Here is an 18,574-nt window from a genome sequence, read left to right on the forward strand (position 1 = left end):
TTCACTTGATCTTGTAAAATTTTTGTTAAAATTCTCTGCTTTCTGTTCCTTTGTTGGTACTATTTGTGACAAACAACCCAGCAGTAACACCTTTTGCCACCAGGACAGGGGCCAGGTTAGATTTTGCTATTACTCCCTCTTGGTAAGTCACAGTTCTCTGGAACAGCCTGATTCACTAACTGAATTTTCTTCATTAGGTCTTCAAAAATGGTGCTTGCTGGCACAGTTTATGAGCTTATCAATGCCCCTGAAAGGTTTTTGGGGGATTTGGGTTTGTGGTGTGTGGGGTTTTTTTTGTGTTTTGTTTTGGTTGGTTGGTTTTGGTTTTTTGTTTTGTTAAATGTATGTGAAATTAACCAACTTTAGGTCTTAAATCTAGTTAAAGATGATTTGAATTTTTACTTCATGTTTTGGGACTTTTGTCAGTGATACGCTTAATGCTGTTGTCTCCAAAAGTAAGAGGTATGTTGATTCATTGATACCAGAAGAAATCAGAAAAAGCTGGTGGAACCAAGCATGACCAAGCTCATTGTAGTCTAGTCGGGCAGTTCTGGTACACGAGCGTCTCTTCTCTTCCCAGGATTTGTACCTTTTGAGATCAACATAATCGTTCCCAAAGCAAAGGTCACGGGTATGAAGCAAAGGGTAAGACATCTGTAAGGGAGCAGCTCTCGAGACGAGCTACTCTTCTGCCAGACTCCTCGATTTGTGCAGGCGTGCACGTGCGCAGGGAGGGAAGCTCCCCGGTCACTGCAGCATCATCTAAGCCCTGGTGAAGCTTCCACATGAGTTGCTGAAGGCCTCCTGTGTTGAAAAATTTAGGATCATCTGTGAGTTGTTCAGGGGCATCTGTGACGGGGCAACATCGGCTGTGTCCATCCTAGGACCTGTTCTTAATGTTACGTGCCATAGTTGTGTGTAAGAAAATCCTGAGGCCTTTTTGCAGGAATTGTCTTCCAGCTGGAGGAATTTCCTTCCTGGGATCTTGTAATGTAATACTGATGGAGTCAACGGCTCTGAATTTCGAGCTCTGACTTGTGTGGGTTTTTTCTGCATACCCCTTGAACCAGTTCATCTCGGTAGTGGTTTTGTCTGTTAGAAAGGGGAAAGATAAAACCTATCATGTGCTATTCTTCCCACATTTCTTGCTGTCAGGCTGAGTGTGCCCTGCCACTAATGATGGTACAGGAAAGGAGGGAACTGGCCCGTCCATGCACCCCGGACTTCCTTATGATACTAGTAATATTTTCCAGTAAAAATCGTCCTGAGTGCCCCGATTCTTGGGGGAGAGGCTTGTATGCAGGGATTCAACTCAACTTCGGTTTGTGTGACCCGCTCTCCGCCTCTGGAGCTCAAGTTCTGGAGTCAGTATTGGTGACGGATTGATTCTTTTGCCTCCGTTGGGGGAGGCGGTGGTGGGAGTCTGGGATTTGAGAAACATGGCTGGGCAAAATAGCCTGGGCTTACCCCGTGGGGTTTACACGTCTCAGGAGTGGCATAGATGGGCATGGTCTATTTGAAAGAATCTCACTGGAGGTAAGTAGATGTTTCACTTAATCGAGTAAACATTTTGCTTAATTACTTAACTCTTGAATTAATTTTAATTAAATAGTCTTATCTATAATTTAAACAGCATCCATTTAATAATGCTTTAGAATTAATCTCAGTAGCCGGAAGTGTAAGTACTAAGTCATTGCAGATTCACAGTGTGTGTTGTGATGAAATAAGGTCTCTGCCCCCGTAGCTTGCCATCTCCAGGAACAGTTCAGTCAGTGCCTGACTGTGTTACTGTCTTTCAGGCACCTGAGCAAAACCTAAACATAGTACAAAGTAGCCTTACTGCTTATTGATGTAAGATCTATACTGGAAATATATAGTATTTTTTATATATTTTAGTATATAGAAATATTACGATAAAGTATAGTATCATAAATCTCACTTACAAGTTCCTAATTCTCATTTATCATTTAAAAATCAGAAGAATTAAATGTAATAATCTCTGAGCATGTAGTGGCTGAGCTACTTGTAGAACTGAGCTCAGACCCGTCTGCAACTCCTGCTTTTTTCCATGAGTTAAAGGATATTTTTTTGACGCCTTGAAGAGCTTGCACCTCCTGCCTGTTAGTATTTAAGATGAATTAGCCCTTTCACAGATAGAGAGATGCTGATTTGAGGAATACCGGTGAGAGACACTCTTTTCTGGAAATTTGTGTCCACTTGATGGCCATGTTATGAATAAGAGGTGAATTCTGGTTGAGTCTGGCTTTCATGGGCCACACCTGATCGGAAGAGAAGGAACCTTCTGTTCCCCATTACTGCTTCCTGCGTCCTCGTTAGGCTTGTAGCATTTTCCGGAAATTTTGGTCTGTACCATGACAGACCAGAAAAGATGGCCAAGCAGTTATGGTCTTGTGCTAGTTTGTAACAAGTATCATTTTTAGATGCTCTTAAATAGCTAGGTTAACTTAAAGCATTCTGGTGAAAGTAGGACCTGAGGTGGAGATGGGCAAAGAAACTCAGTTTGCTGTAAAATGTGGTATCGATACTCTTAATTGTTTGCAGTTTTGGGTGGCATAATCTAGTACTTCAGACGTTTTGAGCTATCTGTAAAAGGTTTGAATGAGGGGAAATAGGAATGGTAGAAATCCATTGTAAACTGGTGGGTGAGGAGGGGCGGAGAGGGAAACCATCTCTGCTCAACCTTCACCTCCAGGAGGGCTGCCCTTGCCTTTGGCCACTTCAGCCTATAAGCCTTCCAGTAAAGGAGCTTGACAGTTCTTCTTAGGCTGAAGGATGGGGGTTATGGGTTTTTGGTTGGTTTTTTTTTTTTTTTCCTGATTTCAAGAGAAATCCTCAGTGTATGTATTTGGTTTAATGAAATGTTTCTTATACTCAGCTACACGCACAAGCTCCTGTGACAAATACCAAGACGGAGCTACCAGTACCGGCTTGTGTGTACATTAGTGCTCCTGTGTCCGATCCGAACCTAGTCAAAACGCCTTGCTCTGTTCTCAGATGTTAAACGTTAAATGTTAAAGATGTTGGATGCTTTTAGGATCATAGAATGTGGCTTTTTTACCATGGGCAGTATGTACCAGCCAATTAAAAAATGTAGGAAGTCAGAAGAAGAAAATGACCAGCTTTTATTTTAAAAGATTGAATTTGGATTTGAAACCATTTTGAGAGTTAAATTGTAACAAAAGATAAAATCCTACTGTGATTTTTGTCCAGCTGGATATGCAAATTAAAAAAAAATATCTCAGGCTGACATAATTTTTCTGCTGAATTGTTCTCTTTATTAGCAAACAGTAACACCAGTCTCGTGACTTTTCCCACCTTCCCTCCCCTGTGCCTGAAGCACAGTCTGGCGCTGAAATTCTCCCCCACAGATTTCCTAGCAGACTGCTAACTGAGCAGCGGTTTGTCTCCCAAAGCCTACCTAGCTGCTCGGAGCAGCTGCTGACGGCTGCCATCCTGATTGGTAGTTGGATCAATAATTTAAAGGTCAAAACCCCCTTTAAATGTCAAAAATTATCCAGCATTTTTGTGGACTATTTAATAAATTCACAGAAAAAAAGCAGTAATATTACCTAAAATAATGCATCCCTTGTGTTTCTCTGCGATCAGCTCAACTATGCAGATGCAGGAAGGGTCTGTGTGTCGGCTCTGGAGTGCTGGCACGGGTCTTTGTGGCAGTCCTAAACGCAGGTAACACACCTAAGTGCTTCCAGACGGAAGCTGTTAGTACCCTGTTAGCAGCTGATAGAGCAGAGGGGAGATGGAGCAGCTCTTCCGTGACGCTGGGTGCAGGACTGGCTGGCTGGCTTGCCGTAGGTTTTTGCAGCTAGAGCAGTACAGTTGGCTTAAAGCGGCTTGGGGTACGTACACGTGGAAACACAGCCTCTTGCGTGGCTGCAGTCTAGACGTAAGTCATGGGAGGAGAAGCTTTCGGTGTACACAGGGATCGTGTTTGGACGTGGCTGCCCAAAACGGCGTGGCAGTTACCGAAGAACAAACAAGTGTTTTGTGAGGCTGTTAGTTTTCCACCGCCGGCACAAGCTATGTGAATAATCGCTGTGCAAGCAGCATTTCAAGTTAATTCCACCGGGGAGACTCCAAAAATAGACTCCATGGTAGCAGCTTTGAAAGTTGCTGTTGCAGTTTTGACTCCAAAAATAAATGCTGCACTCGCAGCTCATGAAACTGCAGGAGCTGGGGATCATCCTCTGTCCTGTGCTGTAGAGAGGAGCTTGCACCATCTAGAGGAAAAGAAATTGCTGGTTGATGCATTAGAAAATGGATTGGGGGGGGGGGGGGAATATTCACCAAGTCTTGTTTCTGTGTTAGTTTCAAAACACAGCAGAGCAAATATTTGCAGATTCTAGAGTTGTTTCTGTGCTTTCCCCAAATTACATGAGGAAACGAGGATTAGTAATGCAGAAAATAGGATAAAAAGGTGTGGGAAAAAGTCCTGAGGAAGTGAAAGTGTTACAGAGGCAGCTAGCCTTGTTTGGGCTTTCAAATATTTCAGTGGGTGTGTGTGTATATATATATATATGTATAATGGATAATATACAAATGTGTGTAAGTGTATCCTTTAATTATTTATAGTACAATGGGAACAAAGAGTTTTCCAGGAAATTCCAGCTTTATAAACTTCTCATGAGCCTTGTGTTCATTTAAAGTTGGGGGAAGAGCCTCCGTCAGAGGCAGTCGCATTTGGTGGCCGTAGAGGTAGGTGTGATCTGTTGATCGCTCTTACTCAAGCCCAAAGACTTATTTTTGCATGCCTCAAAGTTATTTAAAGAAATTACGTTTTCTTATGTAACTTGCTAGTTTTCTGTAGAACAAGGTAACGTCGTGGCTTAATCCAGAGGCTGCTTGGAGTGCCTCCCCGGGCTGTCCGTCCCTAGGAATGCTCCGGGGCAGCACCTGGCCAGGCGAGCCCTGCGGCTGCCGCGGAGCTGGTCCTCACCGACGCCGGCGTGGGGCTGGGTGAGCAAACCCCGGCGGGCTGCTGGCGCGGGTAGGGCGGGCGTCAGCGCTGGAGGGTGCCGTGGCCACGCTGCTCCGGCGCTGCCACCCTGGCATCGCGGTGCCGGCTCCCATCCTTCAGGTGCGCCCGGTGTCAGATCTGTTTGTGCCGGTCTGACACCCAGCAGTTTTAAAAGCTGCAAGAAGCTTCAGTGGGAGGACGGAGTGATACATTGGGTATTTGTTTACGGTTTTTAATAGTAAATATTTTTCTTCCCTGTAGGTAATAACTTTCACTGTATCTCATGGGAAACTAAGCAGAGGCTCAGTTGCAAAGATACTTACGACTGAGATTTCTTTCCCTACAGAATACAGCTTAGCTTCCTGTGAGGTGTGGTATTTTAAAGGATGAGTGTGGCTGTCTCTTTTAGACTTGAATAGTGATATTTTTTTAAATTATTTTTTCCAACACTAGCTTTGTCAGTGGACCCCGGAGAGCAGACTCCAGTTTAATGCAAATTATTTGTAAATACAAAAAATGATCATTTTTAAAATATAAGTGTTCCTGTCTAGTGTCTGAACACGCAGATACCTGCATTCCTCTCTGACATTCATCCCTGGGTTATTTTCGTCCTTCTAGGGACTATTTGCATTCTAGGTTTAATTTCAGCGTTGAAGCTTCAGGATTCGTTTTGAGCAGGTTTGGGGTTTTTTGTTTTGTTTTTTCAGTTTTATTTTGAAACCTTACATGTGTGATGAAACTCATCTGTAGGCTGTGCTTCAGCGTAGTTGGGCTACAAGTTAATGTGTAAAACCCGGGTGACTAAACTGTTTAACTTCTTTTTATCTAACTTTTATTTTTAAATCTTAACAACTCTAGATTTACTTTTTCTGGTTTTTATAGGTCACCGCTGCTGTTTCAGAATTTATATCAGCATCTTAGATTTCAGGCACGTTTTTCCATTGATAAAATGAGCGTCGTTGTTCTGGAGTGCGGGAGGAATGATCGCTTCTTGCTTCATACTCGGAGACCCTCATCGGGGAATCGGCTTTCGGAAAAGCAGCAGAACTGTCACTGCGAAGCTGAATTTCTGTTGAATGTGGAGCTTCTGTTACTTTGCGCAGTCCCTCTTGGCGCACGTAAACTCTTTGCTCCTGCCTTACTCATGAGTAGTTGGTCATTTGTAGAGGTCAGGAGAACAGGGAGAGTTCAGAGTAGCCTGTCTCTTCCCAGTATGAAACATTAATCCTCGTTCGCTAGGGACTCGCTCACCTTAAACAGCTTAAAACTCTATTTTTTGCCTGCCGGAGTTAATCCAGCGCTGAGCCGGCTTAGTGCCGCCGTGCGCCGTTGACAATGGGTGCGGAAGCGGGGCTGGCCGGGCAGCGGCTGCGGCCTCAGGGCACCGCGTCTCTTGGCCAGCAGGACCTTTGCTCATGTGGCCGGTCTGTCGGTGTCACCCAGCTGCTGAGCAGCGGTGGCTTTTGGTGGGGCGAGCAAGGGCTGTGCAAAGAGGCACTGATCACCGTGCGCTTTGCGCTCCTGCCTTTCTCCTGGTCGTAACGATGTGCTGCCAGGATCCACCGTTCTGAAACAACACCCGTCAGACTTCTGGTATAAGCAGGGAAGCAGGTGCCGCCACAGCCATGGTTCTGCTGCAGGTGCCAAAGGACGATGGCCAAGGTGTCGTAAACGCAGATTAAGTGCGCTGCAGCGTTGGTAGGTTTTAGTGGTCTGGAGAGCTGAGCCTCGGAGACGCTTCCAGGCAAGCCGGGCTGCTCTTTATTCTGGTGTGTTCTGCACTGGTGAAGAGCTGCAGAGCTTCATTCCCATCTCAGGACAGCTCTCCTATGGCTGGGAGCATCTGTCAGTTGGTCGGGTGATGGGGTACCGTGCACCGAGGGTCTTGGACCCGCTCGGAGATCCCCGTGCCTCAGGACCTGGCGTCGCTGTGACGGTTGCTTGTCATCAGGGAAGTCCTGAGCTGCAAGAGCTGACGTTTAGGTCCCGGTCTGTCGCTGCGCCTCTGTACTGCGCAGGGGATCGTTTAAAGCTCAGTTCTTAAAGCTGGTTGGCAAAGTGGGGAGGACTCCCAAAAGGAACGTTGCGTCCCATTTTAAGCACAAAAAATGAAACGCGAGAGGTGCGTGGTGGCCTGTGTTTTTCAGCTAGTGCCGCTCGCTCTTCACCCCCCTGCCCCTTGTATTCGAGCATCTCCTGCCCGCACGCTGGGCCTGGTGCCTAGTGAAGTGCAGGTATGGCAAAGTTCTTGAGAAACAGCATGCATTCAAACAACCTTTTTCCCCCTAATATTTTGGGCATCTTTTTTGAAGGCCAACCTGCGGCATTGTCCCTGAATGTGATGTAAAGAGCACTGGAAAGATGAGGGGGTTTGGGGGGAGCATCCTCATTTGTATTGCCTTTAGCAGCACCGTTTTAAACTATTGGGCTTGACTGTGTTCCTCTGCCACCTGGAGAAACAGTGAAGTTGGAAGTAATATGTCTTTAGACTGTAAATTCTGTAATGGTTTCACAGAAATTAAAGGCGGGGGAGTGCTTTCGGGAAGCAGGGCACAGTCAGAAATGAAAATCCAGATTCAGTGACCTTTCTAGCTAAGAGCTGCTCATGGAATTAATCCAGCTCTGAGCTAAATTAATTTTTTTTCCTAGAGGATTTGTTTCCTTTTCATGCACAGCTGTTTGGCTTGTCTCTCCTGACCCAAGCGGAGTACGGAGCAGAGCTCCCCTTCTGTGCCGCAGTCGGGCCGTGCCAGCTGTCCGGGCACGGCTGCCTGGGGTCGGCTCCTGCTCCAGGTTTGGTTGTTGTCCTGTAATGCTGAAGCGCGTGAGCCAGGACACTCTTTGTTTGCCAGATCAGTTCGTTTCCATCCCTCGGGCCTCAGTTTCCCAGCTAAGCGCCAATAACGATAGCGCCTTGTGCTCTGTAAAGTGGTTGGAGAGATCTTCCGCTGATAGCGTTAGAGCTGGCAGTGATCCGTGGGCTGCTGTTCTTCGTTAAAAAGGAAGAAGTCCTCTAAACCGGTCTGTGTTGGGGGAAGTGATTCTCATCTCAGCCTTATACGGGGATTTGCTATTAGCCATCATGAGACTAAGACTATTTAAATTAAAGTCTGCTCATGTGGGCTGGATTTGGGTGCGCAGCTCAGCTAGGAAGGACTGTTTTGTTAGGACTGCTCCACCAAGGCTGTTCCACGTACCAGCCCAGCCTTTCCGATCAATTATCCATGTGTTGAAATTTCACTTGCGGTGAGTTAACTTCAGTGTATTAATACTGAAGTTAAAACTGATTTTTTTTCATTAGGTTTTTCAGGTGGGTACACTGAGAAATTGAAAAATAAACCAAACCCCATCGTGTCTTGCTTCTCACCTACTTTGAGAGCGTGTTTGCAGGCAGAGAGGGGACAGTGGGGAGTGCGTGCTGTGCGCTGGGCTCCCTGGAAGGCTGGGACAGCCCGTGCTTGTTGCTGCGCTTCCTCCGTTCACACGCAGTTGGCTTCGCATCTGAATCCTGCTGCTTGAAGGAGACTTCTCTGGAACTTGCAGCACAATCAGAAGATGCTTAAAATAACTGCAGTGTGAAAGCTTTGGACTAGGTGCCGCTTTTACACTCGGTTTTCCTTTAACTGTCAGTGCTGTGTCTCACTCGGTTTGTGCTCTGGGGTTTTGGATTGATGGTTTTTTCCTATTTTAAATTTTTTTTTTTTCCTTTTGGCCCCCAGTGTTTATCTGAACTGTCTGCCGCAGCCGCGTGACCTCCCGCCACTCTGAACTGGAGCGTTTCCGCGCTTTCACTGGACCTCGGTGTGGTTCTGCAGCAGCAGCGGGCTTGGGTTTTCTGTCATGTGCTGCTGGCGTTCTTACCCCCAGACTCCCAGGACTGTTAGTTGGCAGGGACCTCTGGAGGTGGTTATTTGGCCACCTCTGACGCGAAGCAGGACCACTGCTGGCATTAGATTGGGTCCATCGTAGCTTCATCCCGCTGAGCCCGAGACCTCTGACACCTCCTAACCTGAAGGTGAATATGAAAGGTGTGTGGTCTGGGGCTTCTGATCTTCAGTGTGGAGTGACACGAGTGTTCCTGAGGAACCTGTACCACCTGGGCAGCAAGGGTGGTGCCCAGCGCTCGGTGAGGTGTTGTACAAAGAGGGTTTCATCGCGGCTGAGCGAGCGGCGCTCCCCGTGTCTGGGGTGATGAGCAGAGCTGCCGAGTTCTGCGGGGCGCCACGTGCAGCTTTTATCTCCTGTTTGACCAGAGGTGGAACAGCTTTCACTCTGGGTTTGATAGCGGCGTATAGCTGTGCGTGTGTCCATCCGTAGCCAAGGGGCTCCATCCCTTCTCCTTTTACTAAGTTCTCATAGTGGAGGAATTGTGCGCACTAGGAAAAGGTAATTCCTGGCTGTTGGGTTGAAGGTAGATTCTCTGTTTCTGAAGATGAGGGAAAAATTGTGGTCATCAGCGCAGTAAACAGAAACACCAGCACTGACCGTGGCACGTAGAAGGTACCGCTCGGTGAGAAACCCGCTGACAAAGGCTCTGAGCACCTAAATCAGTTGCCTGGTCCCTCGTGCCCTACTTAGTGTGAATGGGTGAAGCTCAGCTGTCGTCTGCGCCTTTTTTTTTTTTGGTTTTTTTTTCCTCTCTCCTCTACAGTTACAAACCCCGCAATCATGTTTGCTGCTCCCACTTCAGAGTTTCTTGGGCTCTTGATTTTGGCAACAGACCTGTTATTTCCGGCGAGTGAGCTGTGCGTTGGGGGGTAGAGAATTTTTCCGTGCGTTTTTGAAGTCTTGATTGTGCTTGACTTCATGGCAGCCTCAGTGAGATTCTGTGCAGATCCTGGCAGCAAGTTATTTTCGCTTAATAACTTTTTCTCAATGCAGATGACCTCTTACATGACAGTTTAATATATATATATATACACATACACACATGCTGCTTAGGTTAATATTCTCTTGAAAACTATGGGATGTTCAAGAAGATGCTCGTGGAAACTATATTCTTACTTTGAATTTGAAACGTGCAGATGCAGAGCTGCTGACAGCAAGTTATTTTTGCATAATAACTTTTTCTGAGTGTCAATGATAACCTTTTACATGAAGCTGCCTTGTGCTACTTAGATTAATATTCCCTTGAAAACTAAGGGTTTTTTGAGAAGGCGCTTATGGAAAATGTCTCCTTACCTTGAATTTGAAATGTATTTTGTGTTTGCAGATTTTCAAATTTTATTCTTGAATTCACTTTTTATGCCCATCTTTAGGGATGCCTTTTGAGCAATTTTGCTTCATACCTTATAAAACGTGTTCATTTTTTTTGGCCTGGGCTATGCTGCTGGTAGAGTAGGGGGCGGTTACAGAGTCGGTGTATTTTGTTGCTTGCAAATCCAACCTCATTCTTCCATAAAATCATTGAAGTCTCACTTGAAGTGGGGGCAGGTAGCCCTGCAGGGGTTGTTTCAGCTCTGAATGTTACATGCAGCTTTTTTCACCTTGAGTTCATTCCTGACCAGTTCCGGATAATTATTCTGCTAATAATTGTGCTAAACTTGTTTGTCTCCTGCTTTTTGTATCTCGTTCCCTTTACTGTTGTACAGAGAGCAGTTGTATTTCCTCCTTCTGAACTAAACAAGCAGTGGTTTTATTTTTTTTTCTTTTTTTCTGGATTTGTATTTCTTTTTGGTTTGATTTGTCAAGAAGTTCCGTGTTATAATAGTGCGACCTTGGATTTTTACATTATTTATCTTAAGGCAGGAGCGGCTGTAACCTCTCCCGGGTTGCTGAGAGACATGGCCTGAGAGATTGTGTTAGAAAGCCTCAGCAATCTCCAAATTAGATTTTGTCACATCATTATAGAAAAATGGCTTCTCAGCAAAAGGTTCAGCTGAATCCAGAGGGATTCTTGGCCCGAGGTGCACTTGGGAAGTTATTTTTTTGTAAGGAAGGAATGTGTGTTAGTTTCGTTTAAATATTTTAATAGACATTTGCATTTCCCAGAACCATAAAGAAGCCCAGCCAACATGGTTGGTAACCTCTGAAATGGCTTTTGTTACAGGCAGAACGTCTTTTGCTCATCCTGGCTCCTGCAGAGGCGGGGTGCTGGGCACCTGCTGGCCTGGGATGCCCGAGGCTCCCACGCTGCCGGGTCTGCCCGCAGGGCGCCAGCAGCGTACAGCTCCTCTCCCAGCGAGGAAGGCTCCTGGAGCATCTTCAGAAGTTTAGAGATGATCAAGCCCAGTTCCCCTTCCGTGCCTGTGTTAGATGCCGGGCTGCAGGCTGTATTTAAAACACGTGTGTGTTCTTGCAGGATGCCGTGGGTTGGTGTGACCGGGATGTTTTGTGTCGAGAGCCTCACGGGAGTGCTGTGGGTGCTCGCTGCCCTTGGCAGGGCTGGGCGACGCAGGGCTCTGCGCTGGGGCTGCAGCGAGGAGACGCGGCATCCCTGCGGGGTGCTGAGGGACCCCGGCCCCCTCGCTTCTGCACCGGAGCAGGGGCAGGGGAGAAGGCAGCCCCACTGTGGGGGGGGCAGGAGGGCTGTAGGGGGTGGGCTCAGCCAGGGGTGGCCAGCTTGGTGTCCCAGCAAAGCCCATGCTGATGTCCTGTGGTGTTCTGGGTCGATTTGTGATGGGGTTTTCTTTTTTTTTCCCTTTCCCACCTTTCTTTTTCCTCCTTCTCTTTCCCCCACCTTTTCTTTTTTTTTCCTTTTTCATACAAGCTTTAAACACACCACCCCCACCCCCCTCCGTGAGGAGCAACCCTGCCCTCCATAGTGCTTTTGAGGAGGGTCTGGGAAAGGAAGGGAGGTTTGGGGTGGTTGAAGGGGGACCCAGGTGCCTCGGGGTGGGTGCTGAGTGCTGAGCCCCTGGGGGGCGACGGAGACCTGCAGGTCTCACCCCGCTGCACGAGGCGGGGGGAGCCACACGAGCATCCTTGTGCGAACCCAAAAGGAGCTGCAGGAGTTCGTGGGCACCGGAGCGAGGCGAGGGGCTCTGTTTCCCCTTGCTATTCCCATCCGGCCTTTCTGCCTCCATCCCCTTTGGCTTCGGCCCCTCTTTGCGTCAGCACATATCTGAGGTGTAAAAAATAACAAGCAATTCTGCTGCTTGGGTTTGTAAGAGGCGCAGATGTTGGCTCGGCTGTGGCCCTGTGCAAACACACCAGTGTTTTTGCAGAAATCTGTGGGAGACTAGCTTGTGATTTTGGTGGGGGTTATTTTTGGTGGTGTTTTTTTTTTTTTAAAAAATCTGTTTCTCCTCCTTGTTCTAGAAGGTCAGTGCAGCATCAGTTTTCTTCTTCACCTCCGTTACCTGGCTGGTAGCAGTGACAGGACTTTGTGGACCCAAACAGTAGCACAGCATTTAGAAAACGCACTGGAAATTTCTGTGAAATGCTGCCTAGAAGTGACTATATCAGTTCATGAAAGAAGCTGATGTGGGATGTTTAAAACCATCTATCCTGTCAGTTTTGGCTCTAGTTAAAACTTGTAGAGTTTTTATAGCCAGAATGTGTTAAAAATGTGCATGGGACAAGGCTGGTGTAACCAAACAGTGTGTTTCTTATTAGCACTAATTACGTAGCTGAGAAAAGCACTACTTGTCTGAGACTTTATTCAATCTAAAAAGATCCTGCTTTTGTCTGCCTTGAAACCTTGCTTTTCTTGTGGCGGCTCATTATGTGATAGAATTGCTTAAAAATATTTATTCAAAGAAAGCCCTTATATTAGAAGTATGCAAGCAAAATATGTAATACAAAGCAAAACCGGTGCCATTTCTTCATTTCCGCTAACACAGATTTCTCCTAGCATTAGGAGTCTGCTCTGTTTAATTAAAAAAAAAAATAAAATTCTGGAATGAGTTTGTTATGAGGTGTTGATGAATTTTGCAGAGCGATTGCACAGTGATCCTGGCTATTGCATTACAAAGCATCAAAGAGAGAAATACCGTTTGTCAATACAGCAAAGCTCGTATTTTTTACCCACAGTAGAGTAGAAACGCGTGTTTTGTCGTTCCTTTACTTGTCCTTACAACTTCCACCTTGGAAAGACAGACCTAAAAGTGCCAGTAGCGGCGCAAGCTGGAATGAGTTCTCTCATTTTTACGCTGTTCTGCAAAGTGTCACCAGGGGAGGGGGTAAAATCAGCTGGTCCCGAAGCACTGGACCAACTGGTCATGCTGGACTTTTCTGGGGTTACATTTTGTTTTCTTTTGGTGGAAAGAAGCTCAATAAACTGGTCTTCATCTCTCTTTGTAGGTGAAGTCTGTGATAAATCTGCTGTTTGCTGCTTACACGGGGGACGTGTCTGCACTCCGGAGGTAAAAATCGGTGCGGGGTTGGGAATGGGGATGCTGCTTGTTTGGTACCCGCGGTTGCTGGTTCCATAGGGATGCGCACATGTGCTGTGTCCGTGTCGGGGACATCCGAGCTGCCGGGGGATGGAATAGTCACCCCAAACCCAACCAACTGACCAGTCCGTCGTCCCCCCAAACCTAACTACCAAAAAGGTACCCTCACACTATCCCGCGGCCCCTTTGTTTTCCATCGCTTTGGATGGTCTAAAGATGTTTCCTCAACCAGCTTTTTTTTTTATAGTGATAGCCAAAAAGCCCAGCTGTACTCTCACCTGCTTTATAATTCAATTCTGAAACTGCCACAAGAATTCAGGCTGGAAAATGCGCGTTCTTGTTGGAGGGGTTAGGAAATCTAGCTTTGCTTTTGAAATCTGGCATAGAGTCTGGCAACATTTAAAGTAATAATGGTAAAAGATCCTAAATAAGCGTATAAATTTGGCTAGAATATATGTGAATATCATTAGTAGGCGGAAAAATGTGTGTAGTTCAGCTCTGCTGTCGCCGGGCACGGTAGTGTGCTGAAAGAACTCTGCCAACAGCTTAACACCGTTGAGGATTTTCAGACGTGGTAGTCCTCCCTGGATGTCCTCAGCTGGCATAAAATCACTTTGCCTTACATGACTTAGCTTGTCCGTGTTAGATTATTAGATCAGATACTTTAACTGTTACATTTCCTGCAGACATTTTATTCTTCCTTATGACAACTGGAAAGCAGAAAGACAATTAAGCCCCTACCTTGTTTTTTAAAGCCAAAGCCGTAAGGGCCCCTTTTGTTGCAACCGAGGGTACAAGACCCTCTTGCAGCAGACGTTTCAGCATAGGGGTGATGTTCCCTGCTAGTTTGGTAACTTGTTGTAATTACGTACGACTTTCCTCTGCAATATTTTCATATTTATTTATATTTATTCAGATTTGCTCTGTCAGGAATGGATATGGAACAAAGAGACTATGACTCACGAACAGCCCTGCATGTGGCAGCTGCAGAAGGTAATGCCTCCTCACGGGTGATCCGCTGGCTGTCAGTGGTGGCCGGCTTTCCTTAGAGTGCCTTCGCTCACCGTAGGTGGCATCACCTGCTTTTTGAAACTTGGTCTGTGTATACATGGAGGTACATACACGTAGATACACTCACAAGGCTCCTTGTCTTACAGGCCATGTGGATGTTGTTAAATTTCTGCTGGAAGCGTGCAAAGTGAATCCGTTCCCCAAAGACAGGTGAGTGGCTTCATTGCCGGTTTGGAGGACAGGTGCCCCAGGAGCATCTCCGTGCCCCCGTGAGGAGCGGTGCCGGGCAAACGAGCCGGGAACCTACTGAGCCGGTGCAGGGGAGCAGCAGGGACGGGACCCTACTGCTGCTCTCTAGGTTCTGCAGAGCCAGCAGGAACAAAAAAAGGCGAACTGTTAAAAGCAGAGGTTGTGCTCACAGTTCGGCTTCCAAAGTATTTTCACGGTTCCAGAACTGGCTGAACGGTTAGCGCCGCGTGGGAAGAGCCGGGTTGTCGGTGCATTGGGCTCCGTACGTGGGTGCTGATGTTGGCCATGCTCTGCTCCTTCTTGTAGGTGGAATAACACTCCTATGGACGAAGCTTTACATTTTGGACACCACGATGTATTCAAAATTCTCCAAGAATATCAGGTCCAATACACGCCCTCAGAGGATTGCAACAACGGGAAGGAGAACCGAACGGTCCATAAAAACCTAGATGGCTTACTATAATCATCTTCAGCTAGATCCTAAGAATCCAATCACCTATTTAATTGTGGTATACATAAGTAATGAAGAGCGTGTGTGTTTCTATCTGATAGTGGTATATATTTTACAGAAGTCTCTGTTACTTCAGTGTTATGTTACAGGAGTTTCTATACGCACAGGACAAATCCAATTTCTCTCGAAACAAAACCAACTAAGAATCTCCCTCCATAATGTGAGCAATATTACCTCATGCTGCATATAATTGATGTATAAAAATATTTAGCTGTTGTTGGCTTTACTGTGCACTACTTAATTTATTTTTGTGTTCTGTGTGAACTCTAGTCCGTGGTCAGGAATTTTTCTGCTGAATTTTTGTTTCTGTAGCCCTCTGTTTCCAGTATGGCCAAGGTGAGCCAGAGTACTGTCGGGTATGAGCGTCAGTGAGGGTTTTTTTTTTTTCAAAAGCTGAGGATGCTGATGTAGATTTAGGCTGGGTGTGTTAAGGATCTGCACTTACCTTGGGGAAAAAAATAAACAAAAGAGATTTCCACACAACCTTGTTTACATAATATAAATATCAAGAGTATATAGGTGACAGTTGTCAGTGGTCTAGGCTTGTTCTTAGAGATAGTCTTGTCAGGGAATCTGTTTTAAGGTTTATTTGACCAAAATGGCACAGGGGAATGTGACTTGTAACATCAGACAGTGTCTAGTGGGGTTTTTTGTTTTTGTTCTGGGAGAGTTTCTTATAGTTCCCTCTGCCTCCCTCCTCTCTCTGCACACCCAGCTGCTAAAGTGCTTCCCCTGCAGCCGGGGAAGGCGGGTGCGTCCGCTCCGTTCGCCCTGCGGCAAGGCCGGCGAGCTGCGGAGCCCTCCTGGGCTGCGAACCGGCGAGGGCAGCGGAAGTACGGGAAGGGCGAAGTACCAAACCAAATATTACTTGTAAATGTGACTGACTTTAGGCTTGTCATCAGGAACGCGGGTGGAGTGAAACAGCTTTAAGGAGCATAGAGCCAATCAAAGCATGAGCAGAGCGGGAGGGCAGCCCGATTTTTTGGGGTCTGTTCTCTTCTCGCGCTGCAGGCTGTTGCATCGGTGGGATGCTGCTGGTGTAGAGCAGGAGTTCAGCGTCAGGAGCACAAGCAGGTGATGCCTTTTTGCGGTGAATGGTGGCATTTGTTGTCGCACCGCTGATGGCAGCTCGGCACGTGCCCGGGCGTGGGAAAGGCAGATGCTGCTTGTCCACGGAAGCAGCACGTGCCAGAGTTCCCTGCCCCACGTGCAGCGGCTTCTGTTGATAGTGGGGCACGGAGCCTCAGGAGTGAGTGGTCGCTTAAGAGTTCGATATTCACAAAGCACCACCGTTGTTGGACGTAGGCAAGGATTTTAGCACAAGAATGTTAGGTGAGAATCGTTCAGCACGTGGAAAAGGAGACTGTGCTTGAGGACTGCGTGTACGGCTGGTTTTATCCTAGCGCATAGCGTACAAGTCATTAGATCTCAAAAGTCTAAATTTTCTGTGTTTAGGCAGCAAAATCCTCCTGAAACGATGTCCAAACTCTTTCTAGAATGGCCCGAGCACTTTATAGAGATGGTCTGAACCACGTTACCCTCCTTTTGCAGATGAGCACACTAAGGGCCAGGGAGAAGCACCTTCTCCAGCGTGGCCCAGCAGGTCGGTGTAGTTGAGAACGAACCCTCCGGGGTCCCTGGACAGTCTCTCGTCGATAGCCATACTGCCTCCCTGCAGGGAGGACAGGCCACGGGAAAAGTGCTTGGTACCCGTCACAAGCGGTGACTGTCTTCATGGTGGTGAAATCTTGGGGGAGTCTCAAAGTGCGAAGCCCTGGAACAGCATCGCGAAGCTGGCTGGCATGGTTATCAAACACTTTTTCTCAAGAATCTTACTGTTCTTAAGCTGTTGGGGTTTGTTGTTTTTTTTTTTTCCTTGTATTTTTTCTTTTTTTTGTCCAAAGATCAGCTATTTTTCTGAAGGCTTTTAACCCCTTCTTTTCACATCCTGTGTCACAGCCACCTTTAGTTCTAAGGGAGAACTAAACGAGGTGGCCTCTGGCTCCCTGCTGAGCCACAGCGGTCACTGCGCAGCACAAGGGCTCTTCTCCGAGCTGGATCCCAACATGTTTTCTCTGGCAACAGATCTGTCAACTTCAGCGCAGGGGAATATTTTCAGATGGATTCTGATTTAATGTTCTGTATCTCAGTGCTAATCTGACTTCCTCCGTATTTTTTTTTCCTATTAAAACATATCCTTTAGCTGCTCTGAAAAATACCTGGTTTAGCTTTATTTAACTGAAACTTGCATTGCTCAAACTGGCATTTTTAAAAGATAGGTATATTATATAATACACATATATTTAACAGAAAAACCAAACCAACCAAACCAAAAGAAGGGTTTTAACTGAGTTAACACTAAAGATCACGGCTGTCCCTCAGCCTAACGCTTTCCTGAATCATACCGAGTGCTTTTAGCCGGTCTTCGCTTCAGTGCATTTTTGCTGGTTCGTTTTAGTACTTCCTCATTGTGAGAAGATGGATTATTTTGTAATGTTCGATTCAGCGATGCAGCTATTTAGACATGGCGTTATTTATAAATATAAATATATGCAGTACATTGGTTTGGCTGTTGATCATTCACGACACTGACATGTAGATTTTACCGTAAATAGCTTTTGGTTATCTTCTCAAACGCTGACTTCCTTACGCTCCAAAGAGGATTCTCCGCTCCTTTGGGTTTTTGTCATACATGTTTCTTCTGTATCACAACCTAAAATCGTTAAGCTAACTTAATGCTTTGTACTCAGAAATATTGTGATAGTCTTAGCATTAATTAGCCTATCTTCGTGAACAAAATGTATTGTACCGGGTTTTGGGCTTTTTTTGCTTCAGAGCTGGACTATGGGTGACTCCACTTCCTGGCAGTGTACTTCTGGTCACGGTAACGGACTGGGCTGATCTTGACTCTTAGATTCTGTGTCGTGGGGAATAGACAGTGATGAATGTATTTCTAGCAGTTCCCCATGAATGAATCTAAACTTGAGCTGTACTGGTTCTGAAAATGAAAGTTATTTATTTTGAGAAATAAAATCCAGATAGTGTTGCTTTTTACAGCATAATAAATGGAAATACCCAGGTGGTGGTGGGTTTTATTGCTTATCTATGCGACTGCCTCTGGTCACATCCACGGTGCGAGGCTTACGGGAACTCAGGATGACTTTATCAGATGGAGCTTTGCTTTTTTCTGTTTTGTGCTGGTTGTTTTGTTTGCTTTTTCTTGATGTTTTTTTGTTCTGTGGTTTGTTGGTTTTTTTTACCTATGCTTCTAGAGCGGTGTCCTTTCACTGGTTGCTTTCTGTTAATTCTGGGATTCCTAAGTGGATTGGCTAAGTGCCCTCAACAGCTCTAGCTTTCTCTTGCCTACTCTTTACTCCTGCTGTCCTCCATCTCACCAACTGTTTCTTTCCTGTATTATTATTCTGGCTGTGTAGTTAATGTAAAAGCCTGACAAGTGTGAGACAAGGAATC

The 18,574-nt window shown here is 46.2% G+C and overlaps 1 protein-coding gene across 1 annotated transcript in view; it reads left to right on the forward strand.

Moving 5' to 3' along the window:
• Nucleotides 1-18,183, forward strand: part of GLS (glutaminase) — a 66,491-nt gene extending 48,308 nt beyond the window's left edge. The window contains exons 15-18 of the mRNA XM_037398105.1: nucleotides 13,241-13,302; nucleotides 14,249-14,325; nucleotides 14,490-14,553; nucleotides 14,899-18,183. Of these exons, the coding sequence (XP_037254002.1) occupies nucleotides 13,241-13,302; nucleotides 14,249-14,325; nucleotides 14,490-14,553; nucleotides 14,899-15,055 (360 nt within the window). The 3' untranslated portion in view covers nucleotides 15,056-18,183. The remainder of the gene's footprint in view (nucleotides 1-13,240; nucleotides 13,303-14,248; nucleotides 14,326-14,489; nucleotides 14,554-14,898) is intronic.
• The last annotated feature ends 391 nt before the right edge of the window (nucleotides 18,184-18,574 follow it).

This window comes from Falco rusticolus, chromosome 8 (assembly GCF_015220075.1).
Source record: "Falco rusticolus isolate bFalRus1 chromosome 8, bFalRus1.pri, whole genome shotgun sequence".
In the NCBI taxonomy this organism is placed as follows: Eukaryota; Metazoa; Chordata; class Aves; order Falconiformes; family Falconidae; genus Falco; species Falco rusticolus.